The 10,912-nt window shown below is 43.0% G+C and overlaps 1 protein-coding gene across 1 annotated transcript in view; it reads right to left on the bottom strand.

Moving 5' to 3' along the window:
- Window positions 1-1,794: 1,794 nt before the first annotated feature.
- Window positions 1,795-10,912, bottom strand: part of ELAPOR1 (endosome-lysosome associated apoptosis and autophagy regulator 1) — a 108,382-nt gene continuing 99,264 nt past the window's right edge. Inside the window, exons 16-22 of the mRNA XM_001381901.5 lie at window positions 9,996-10,176; window positions 9,531-9,627; window positions 8,293-8,394; window positions 6,787-6,913; window positions 6,527-6,705; window positions 5,827-5,992; window positions 1,795-3,850 (exon numbers count right to left, since the gene is read on the bottom strand). Coding sequence (XP_001381938.2) covers window positions 3,788-3,850; window positions 5,827-5,992; window positions 6,527-6,705; window positions 6,787-6,913; window positions 8,293-8,394; window positions 9,531-9,627; window positions 9,996-10,176 — 915 coding nt within the window. The 3' untranslated portion in view covers window positions 1,795-3,787. The remainder of the gene's footprint in view (window positions 3,851-5,826; window positions 5,993-6,526; window positions 6,706-6,786; window positions 6,914-8,292; window positions 8,395-9,530; window positions 9,628-9,995; window positions 10,177-10,912) is intronic.

The raw sequence follows: 10,912 nt of genomic DNA, 5'->3' as shown, positions 1-10,912 counted from the left end.
CTGATTCTTTCCCTTAAAAAAGTTAAGCAAAGCCATCTAATACAGTGATTGAAACTGTTGGCACATATCACTTTCCACTCTTACAAAAAGGGGGAAATGTATTTTAACACTTAACAGAAAAGAAGTGTTTTAACATCAATCATCTGGAACCATAAAGTTCTTTCTAGTGCTTGTTTAGTTCTGGTATCTTTACTGTGGAATAATGCTAGATGATGTTTACAGTTTTGTGATAGAATTTTTAAAGTAAAATGGAAGTCGTAAGGACAGGGGAAGTATCTTAGAGTTAAGGACAGCGCAGAAGCAGGAAAACTTGGTTGCCCGAGAAGTTATAATTAATCTGTCATTCAGGTACTTTATACACATGCATTTTGTGATCCTCCCTGTACTAATTATTTTTATTGCATTTGTGGATATCTTCTAATCGTGTCCCATGCTTCTTTGCTTCTATACCTTTGTTAATGTTATTACTTAAATCTAGCCTGGTCACTTCACCCATATTTGCTTTGAAATCTTACATCACTTGCCACATGCCTTCTTCCATATTGCCTCTTTCATGCATTAATAATATTTTGTGGTTTAGAATATAGCTGTGATAATGTAACAAAAAGTGACCTGACCAGTTTCTTCCCATCTCCAAACTTGCTAAGTGAAATTTAATGCTAATCTTCTTGTAAATACCATAATACAAGGAAAGGGACACTGGGTTTAGAGACAGAGGACCTGAGTTTTAATGATGCCAATACCATTTACCAATACCATCGTCATCCTCGGTTACCGAGAGACTACTACCATTTACCTGTCTGATCTTGGAGAAATCACTTAATCTTTTTTCTGAGCTTGTTTCCTTATCCTTAAAATGAGGGATAGACACCTCTGAATCCTCTTTCAGCTCTAAATCTATGATTCTGACTTGGGCCAGATGCCAGAGGAAGGATGGGAATTGAAAGTCTATAACCAAACTCAAATATGAGAGAAGGCTAAAGGAGTCACTGCTGTGATAGAGAAGTGAATTTAAAGAGACAGATTTTCCCTGTGGTACTTTCTCTAAACTGACTGGGTGTGGCTATGGATCAGACTCACAAAAGAACTGAACTAGGTCATCTCCCAAAATATCTACACCCACCCTCCCATAGGGAAAAGGCTACATAGCAGTTGCAATTCAACAGAGAAACAGGAGATGGCAATAGGAGCATAGAAAATCAGATTATCATCTCACTGGGGAAGCAACAAGAGGTAGTTCTAGAGATAGGCGTTCCTGTTGGGATGTGGCACTAGAACAATGAGTTTCTGGACTAAGCAGATACCTTCAACTAGTGGTAAAAAAAAGAATGTATTTCTGCATTTGTTAGTTGGAGAGGGTTCTTTATTATTTACCTTGCTAGTCTTTGTAATTGCCTGTCTTTGCTTTAATATGTCTTCTGGTTTAGTCTGGTAAAAAAAAATTCAATGAGCCTCATGAGCTCTAGTTTTGAATATTTGCTGAACCAAAGTATAGCCTAAACCTAGGAATACCTTTTAGAAATCCATGTTTAAAGGGGGTTCAAACTACATCTTGGTGTTATAAGCATAGTTTCCAACTCCCCCAATTGATTTTATATTCCTTGAAAACAGGGACCTTATCTTTCTTCATCTGTCCTTCAGTGACTCATACCCAGCAGAGACTTAATAAAATGTTTCTTGAATGCAGTCAGTTGGTCCCAAAACTATAGAGGAGTGCTTAGATTTCTTTTGCTTACCAATGGCCATTCCTAATTTACCCATCTATTTCCCAATCCCACATTCAAGGAAAAAAAATCCAAAAGGTACATTTTTATTTCACACACATTACATGCAATACCCTTCCCCTAACAAACTACAAATTCTTGGAAAACAGTGTAAAAAGGAAATCCAACCCATTGTTAACAAGACAGAATTTTGGTTTCACAAAGCTGGAAAATGCATTACAAAGTCTCTGTTGTATAAATATAGTCAGTTATCTTTAATGTACAGTCACACCAAAAAAAAAGTCAACAAAAAATTGTATTAGTTGGCATAAGAAATCCCTTGGTCCTTGAATACATCATAATTTTTGTGTTCCCTGCCAAATGTGGGAGTTACCTACATGATGATTAATTGCTGTATCCCAAGTCTTTGGGCATCCCAATGAGATTTTTCAAGTCAATTTCCCCCAGAGAGTTTGCTCAAGACACAACAATCCTTGGTAAAAAAAGGTTTTCTCAGAAATCAAATCTAAAACATTAATGCATCTGTCCAAGATCTCTAAAGAGCTCAAGGAGTAATAGAAAGATGGCTACCCTGAGGAATAGAAAGGAGATCTTTGAAATGTTTTAACCAAATCACTAGAGTTCAAGATTGTTCTAAGGGGGTCCAGACTTTGACTGGATTTAAGGGGTATGATCATTCTCACTTGTTTTTGAGAGTGGTCTAGGAGCTCTTTCCATGTCCTTGGAGGCAGGAGGGTAAAATACCATGAGAGGAAGGACAGTGGCTGGATGCTGTGATTACTGTTACCTACCAAACAGAGAGGGCTAAGATTGCAGAGAATCAAATGTTTGCATTTCCTGGGAGATGTTTCCAGCAGAATCACAGATCCCAAAGGAGGAAATATCAACAAGAACTAGAGAACTAGTATCCACTGGAAAACCTGACCCTTCCATTGAGGGTCATCTAGAGTGACAGTGGGGCTTTAAAGAAACAATTTCTAGGTCAGCTCCAGCTTACAGTCATTGTGGAGGATAGACACACAACTTCCCAATGATAACCCACTCTTTCCAAACAAATTAGATTTCAACTGACTATTAGATAAATAGTGCAGACAGAAAAAGTGGACAAATGGGTCATTGGTCAAGGGACCATCAATGTCATCTCAAACAGCAGAGTCAAGGGAGAGTTCCCAGTGGTGCAAGGAATATAATTTTGACCCTTCCTCTGGTTTCTCCAGGATCTCTTCTTAGAGGTTCAATGAGTTATAGAATTAAAAAAAAAAGGACAGAGCTAGAAAAATGGAGTTTAGGGCTTATCTGTGTCTTTTGGGGGGGCCAGTGGGAGATGGCAGGGGACTATGGAGATGGAACCTTCAGTGTAGGGAAAATATTTGACCAGATTCTTTAACGAATTTCTTTATTAACTTTCTCATTTGGCTCCAGTGAGAACATCTCTGTGATAAAAAGGGAAATACCTGCTAAAGAGGAGAAAATCCTTGAAACAAAAACCCCTGGCTCCTTTTGTGCTTAATAAGAAAGTTCCTCCCTTTTAAACTTTCCACATGTTTCCTCTCCACTTCAGGTTCAATGAGATGTCCAGAGGAAAGGAAGTCTGCTTACTCAAAACGTCAGTAGAAAAGGAGCTTAAGAGAACTCAGCTGACTTGGCACTTGGTTCCCTAAAAGGGAAAATGAGGGAATACAAGGAGAGTTTGTGCCTTTGGATAAAGAGCCAGAAGAAAGTCAGCTCCATACTTAGCAAGAGAGAACATTTTTTTTTTCATTTTGGAACAATTAGAACCATTGGCTGATGAAGTCACAGTTTGGATCGTTTTGATTGACAGTGCAAGCAAAGGAACCATCATATTGACAAATCATAGGTATGTATGGCAGGTTTGGGGTAAGCAGGGTGGGAGGTTTGGGTGTGTGTATAAAAAAAATCTGATATTTAAACTTTTTAATGATAAGGCCACATGAAGAATCTTCCAGTTGTAGGTATGGGAGAGAGCCGGGCGGCCAAGTCACAACCGGCTCCCAAAACAATCTGCCTAGGTGAAGAAGCAGGAGGAGGCATGTCTGGGCCCCTCACATGTCCATGTCTCCTGAGGATGTCTTCAATGGCACAGAGTCAAATCCATCTGGTGTCCTCTGAAAGAGAGACAATGATTATGAATAGCTGGCATCCTTTGGGTCTTCTTCCATACCCATCAGGGAGAAGCAAAAAGTAGGGGCTAAGAGGGAAAGCGCCATTGCAGAAAAGCTAAAGAATAGGTAGAAAGGGTGGAAGGGTAAAATTCCTGTTTTCAATAGCTACATTGAAAGGAGAACTTTTGTGAGTATTCGAGGTTTCTCCTTTTTTTCTTTTCAGGGATACCTTACTGATCAAGGGAATTAGAAAAGCCACGATAAAAGGTTTAAAGTTTTAAAATAAAAAATAAAAGCTTCTTCCTTCTTTAACTTAAATAAAATTAAATCCTCTGAATCTTTATAGTGTGTCCCTCCACTCCATTCTCTATCTGCCAAGTTTCTGGGATTGACTATTTTCCCACTAGAAAAGCAAAAACAAAAATGAAAAACTAAGCTGGGGGAGATAAAGGAAGCTGCCTAGCAAATCGAGTGGGACTCAGGAGTTCAGACCTTCCCAACCTCCTCCATCCTTTCTACCCTCTCCAAACCTCTCCCTCCCTTCGATTCATATGTTGGCCTCAATTCCCTTGACTGTAAAATGGGGATAATGATAGCACCTACTTTCTGGAGTTGGAAATAATTGTAAAGCACTTAACGCAGCCCCTGACACATAGTAGGTGTTATATGAATGCTAGCTATTATTATTATATATCTATGTATACACACATGCTTTTAAATGACTTGGTGCAGGGCAGGAATGAGGGCCCTTGAATAATGATGGAAGTGGCTCATGATGGCTTGGCTCCGTGCCCAGCTCCACAATGCGGTCTGATGCTCACCTTTATGAGCAGCATCCAGCTCCCCACCCACCCACAGACACCTTATCCCTCCCAGCTTGGAATCACTCACAGCGGGAGCATCAGCTCTACCTCACTGCCCAGAGGGATATGGCCAGGATCCCTGGGGGGATCGACTGCACCCTCTGCTGGCCAAAAGAAGGTGTCTCGTTCCCACTAGATGCTTTGGATGAATTTGTTAAAAGCCAAATTGTGGCCCAGTGATAATGCCAGCACTGGCTTTCCACAAGGTTACAGCCAACCTAATTAAAATGAAAGCCTCTCTGCCATATCATGCCATGTTTCTAATGTGGGCTGCTGGCTTGTTTACATTTCCAGAAAGAGTTGGCGAGGAGTTTGCCTATGAGGAAGATTTCAGATTTAGGGCCGGATGCCCAAACTGCATGGAGGGGAGCCCCGGGAGGGAGCGCTCTGCCCAGGGCAAACTGAAAGGAGGATGGAGCCAGGGCTAGAGTTAGGGCTGGAAGGGGCTCTCAGGGTCATCCAGTCCGACCCCTTCTTTTTACAGATGAGGAAATTGAGACCCACCTAGGCCTTGCCCAAGGTCATAAAGGTGGAAAGCAGAAGGGCTGAGATTTATCACTCCTTCCACTGGAGCATGCTAGGCATGGCAGGAAAAGCACTAAACTTCAATTCAGGGAAACTGGGCTTGAGTCCCAACTCTAATGCAGCAATACGGTCATCGACAAGTGACTTAGCCTCCTTGAGCCTCAGTTTCCTCATATGTAAAGTAGAGGTAATTATAGTTTTATTCTCTAATTTAAATAAGGTTGGTTTAGTATAACCCAGTGGAATTGCTTGTCAGTTCCAGGGGCGGGGAAGGGAAGAAGGGAGGGAGACAACATGAATCATGTAACCATGGAAAATAAAATAAGGTTGTTTTGAGGAACGTGCTTTATGAAACTTAAAGCACTACATAAATATGGGTGGTGGTTATTATTTTATCTAGACAAAAGTTCAATGATATTGGAATGAGAAAAAATGGAGGCAGAAGTGGGGTTGGAAATGTTAGGTGCAGCAGAACTCGGGTCCCTGAGGAGTTGTGAACCACTCAGCTTCCCAAGAGGATCATTCCTTCCTAGGACTGGTGCTCTTCTCTGTCTAGTTCTGGCCTATGCCTTTGGCACGGTGCCAGCCTACCTTAGACGTGAATGACCTGATTTTCCCAAAGAGTGACTTTTTGCTGGTGAAAATGAGATCATCCTCTACATCCTCGCCTTCCATGATGGCACAGCTGTCAGCAGCAGGCAGATCACAGTCCTTAAGGGTGGCATTCATTACCAACTTGGAATATTTGTACTCCAGCCTGCAAAAGAGAAGGACAGGAAAACACATCAGTTTTCGTTGACGACGTGTAAGTGAACTGGGCTAGAAACCATCCTATCCTTTACAGAGCAAGGGAAAGTGGGTTACAGGATGGAGGTGACAAGGCTGAGAACAGGCTGCGGGTTATCATGGCTCTCAATCCAGTGATCTGTTTTCTAACGGAGGCTGACTCAGTGAATTTCAAAGCACAATATAAATATAACCAAATGCAACAGAAGTAAAAAGAATTCATAGCAAAATGAAAAATAAACACGTCCTCCACTTACTTTTCATTTGAGGATTTCCCAACTCTTCGATTACTAATGCACTCCTGATGGTGATGGCCAATATCATAATACTCATTTAAGAGGCATAAAGATAGAAGTTAAGCACTTGGCTTTAGATTTACAAGGTTGAAGCCCAGTGCAGGAAAAGATCCCAGCAATTCTGACCTCTGGGATATGGGAGGTTCCTCCCAGCCACCCAGCTCTATACCCTCTACCGTTATACTCCATCCCTCTCTCTAGTCACGTACTTTTGGTTCTTTTTCCAGAAGTAACAGGTCATGACAGTGAGAAGAATGGCAGCACAGGTGCCTGCAGAGATGCCCACTTTGAGCCAAAAATCCATCGTTTTGCAGATGGTAACACTCTGGTCAGGCAGGGAGATGCCTCCTGTGCACAGCTTCGGTTCTCGCCATACATAAGTGGTTCTCTGTCGGGGAGGGAAACAAGGATTTTAACATCGAAGCTTTACTCTGCCTGGATTAGTGAATACTCAACCGGGAGACCTTACCTGGATTCCGGCTACACAGCTACTGATGATGGCATGGTAGTCAAAGCTGGAACAAAGGGGGCAAGCAGCCATGCTCTCCAATAGGAAGTGGAAGGTGCAGCCATCACAAGTGCCATCAGAGCATTTCCTAGTAGGATGGAGAAAGGAAAACATTATTGATGGTGGATAATGGCTCTCAACTCTTGTCATGGGTTCTCTGATCGATTGATTGATTGATTGATTCATTCATTCATTCATTCGTTTGTTTGTTTCTTTACTGCCCAGATCCTCCATATTTCTCCCAAACCTTGATTCGCACCGTGTCGTAGTCTATCCACCCCAGTTGCTAACATAGAGGTCTTGATCCCTGGTGGCCAGTTTTAACATCATTGTACACAAATCATATATATCATAGGTGCCTTGTCCAATCCTATGGCGTCTCCTCTGTTGGGTGTTACCCACCGTGCCCCAACCTCTCCTGGCAGCAAGATGCTCACATAGCCTCCCTCCTCAGCTACCCATGCCCTTCTACCATTTTTATCTCCCTTCTTAGTAGATGGAGTACAGGATATGGCCACTAAGGGTGAGTCTTCAAATCCCACGCGAAGGTCTTTTACAGATGGTACCTCCCATCCCTTTGACAATGGCTGGGAATCCTCAGCATGTCCCTGTACTCTTTAAAGAACCGACTAAACAGAGAGAGAATTTAGAGACAGAATCTTGGGAGAGTCTGTGTCAAGCAAATCAGTGAGAGCAGCATGATCTACAACCACCTGTATCTGTAGCGTGACTAGAGGATCGACTGAATTTCTTCCATGGGTAAAGCCCTTTCCTCCGTGGACACCCTTTGAAATCGGACTCCAACCCACCTTTCCCGACTACCTTTCATGTACTCTCTGGTCCAGCCACACTGGCCCTTCAGCAGTTCCTCATCCCATCTCTCATTCCTGAGCCTTCGCACGCGCCGACGGCCCTTCTTGGAAGGCTCTCCACCTTCTCCCCCTCAAAATCACGAGGTCCCTTTAGAGCTGGACTTGAAGCCTTTCCCAATGCCCAGAGCTGGTAATATTCATAACTACTTTCCTGAGAGTACCTTGTATTCATTTGCTTCACATATGTTTTGTACTTGTGTGTGCCCATGCTGTTTCCCCCAAGTAGTAAGTTCTTTGAGGGTGGTGACTATTTCATTTCTGTCTTTCTGTCCCCAGGGCCCAGCACAGTGCTTGGTACATAACAGGTGCTTATAATGCTACACATAATATAGTATTATATCATAAATACATGATGTATATTATATTATATATTATATACATGATAAATCCTATAATATATCATATCATAATAAATGCTTTTTTTGACTGATTGGTTCCTTAGTCTGTTGAGGGTTCAGGGCTCTTTGTACCCCCAAGGATCCGGGAGGAAGTCCTCCCTATCTCCCCTTTGCCCATCTCCTGAGTGATGGAGAAAGTAAGTAGCCTAGAAACAGAATAGTCTCTGGGCTTCAGGCTCCCCATTTTTTGTGCTTACACTGGCAGCGAGAGACTTCCAGGGGCAGGTTTCAGTGGATTGCATCTGACTCGGACTGTGGTTGACCTCCCAGAAGTACAGGATTGAGTCACTTCATTAGACCTGCAAAGGAATCCAGACCATTTGGAGGAGTCCACAAACACCTGTGGGTGCTCCTCAGGAGTGACCTGGCAGGGAACTAAGGCCCTCTGCTTGGGTTCTAGGACACAAGGGGAGACAGCACAGATGATTGGTATTACCTTGGCTTGTTCGTGTTTAAAAGGAGGAGGCAGACAGATCGGGAGCCTCAGGAAAGGGGAAAAGGAAGAGTCAGGAGGAAAATCGGAGAGCTTGATGCTAGAGTGTATCCTCCCATCTATCAGCAAAGAAGTGGTAGCGAGCCCGGGGGCAGCTGGGTGGCTCAGTGGACAGAGAGCCAGGTCTAGAGACAAGAGGTCCTGGGTTCAAATGTGACCCTGGGCAACTTAACCCCTATTGCTTAGCCCTTACCACTCTTCTGCCTTAGAACTAATACACAGTATTGATTCTAAGAAAAAGGTGGGTTAAAAAAAAAGTTGAGCAGAGCAGAGGCAGAATGAGGCAAACATTTTCAGACATGGCCAATGTGTTAACAAGATGGTTTCATTCTTTCTACTTCTATCCCAGGTAGCTAGCACAGTGCTTGGTACACGGTAGACATTTAAGAAAAACTTGTTTGACTGATATGGAACTGGAGAATCTTTAGACTCTCCCCTGAAGAGCCTTACAAAGCCCATCTAAGCTTTCCCTCTTGCTCCAGGACAGAAGTGCTCCAAGAATAATACAGGCTTTCAGAAGATTCTGGGTCAGTGGACTATAGACCTTAATTGTATTTTATGGGCAGATGCTTCACGGGTCACAGTAATTCTGTGTTTTGATGTATGACCAAGGAGAGATGGATGGGTGGGTGGATGGATGGATGGATGGATGGATGGATGGATGGATGGGTGGGTGGATGGATGGATGGATGGGTAGGTGGATGGATGGATGGATGGATGGATGGATGGATGGATGGGTGGGTGGATGGATGGATGGATGGATGGATGGATGGGTGGGTGGGTGGATGGATGGATGGGTGGGTGGGTGGGTGGATGGATGAATGGATGGATGGATGGATGGATGGATGGATGGATGGATGGATGGATGGATGGATGCAAGAGAACCCTCTAACTCACCCATGGACAGTTATTTATATAACAAAACTCCGAATAGTGCCTCACCTGTAAAAGAAGATCACATCAGGTAACCTTAGAGTTTCAGAGGGAAAAAGGTCAGCTGGGGAGATGATTCCATCTAGGTTCATATTTGTTGTCACCCCTGTCAAAGCAAAGTCCTCCAATTAAATCTCAGCAGGAACCCAAGCTGAGAACTGCCTCATGCCTCTCCGCCCTGCATCTCATCAGGCAAACCCAATCTTGTCTTATCCCTGGAGGCAACAAATGAGGAGAAGGTCCAAAAAAGAACAAAGAAACACGAGATGTTCTGATGGAACAGAATTAGAAATAGAATCCTCAAGTTCCCGTGCCCAGTTGAATCTCTAACCATTGATGCACACAGTCTTTTTTTTTCCATTCATTTCCTCCTTCACTAGTTTATTCAAGTATTTATGGAATGTCTTCTATGTGCTCAGCAGAATTTTGGGACCTTTCTTCTATACTCGAGACCTGGCTGACTATGTCACTCACCTACAAGTCGATCAGCAAGGCTGACGGGCTGTGAGGAGACTCCAGCCTTATAGCCTGTCACCTCAGGGGGGATGATGACTGACTGACAGGCATAGGATGTGATGGATTTAGAGAAGCCTGAATCCCCCTCAGGGATCCGGATGTCAGTGACATTATCTGTACATGAAGCCATTTTCTTACCCTGGGGAAGAAGTGAATCAATGGTTAGGGGAAACCTTCAAAGGAGAAGAGGGGACAAACTGGTTAGCATCTAAGATTTCAGCTTTTCTGTGGTCCAGAAGAGGGGAATGACTCATTTTAGACTTAATTACAAGGGAGAGAGAAGATGAAGCTTTTGAGACTACATGGGGCATCCTCATCTTTCTATGAATAAGAGATGTTTTCCATGTAAGATGGCTTGAGATCACTTCAGATTTGAGGTGACTACAAGGATTGAAACTTGTTCTGAATTGTCTCTATCTGTTCCTCCTATGTGTGTGTGTAAGTTTGTCTATTTGTATGTATATAAACATTTCCTACTAAAAGTGGCACATCACTGGAGAAAATGCACTGAGGTGATGAAGCAACCCCCTTGTCTGCTGAGCTAGAGGAGCCAATGACTCAAGGGACCTTTTCTTTTTTTTAATTAAAAAAAGTATTTATTTAATTAATTTGGAATGTTTTTCCATGGTTCCATGATTCATGTTCTTTCCCTCCTTCAGAGGACCTTTCAAAAGGAAAGACAATCTGTGGATCTGAGACATTCATGACAGGGAAGCATAACTAGATGGTACAGTGGATAGGTTCCTGAGCCTGGAGCTGGAAACTCCCGAGTTCAAATCCAGCGTCAGACACTTCCTAGCTCTGGGACTGTGGCAAGTCATTTATCCTCTGTCTGCTTCAGCTTCTTCAACTGTAAAATGGCAGTAATGAGAGCA

This window comes from Monodelphis domestica, chromosome 2, assembly GCF_027887165.1.
Source record: "Monodelphis domestica isolate mMonDom1 chromosome 2, mMonDom1.pri, whole genome shotgun sequence".
NCBI lineage: Eukaryota > Metazoa > Chordata > Mammalia > Didelphimorphia > Didelphidae > Monodelphis > Monodelphis domestica.
This window is presented reverse-complemented; position numbering and strand designations above follow the sequence as displayed.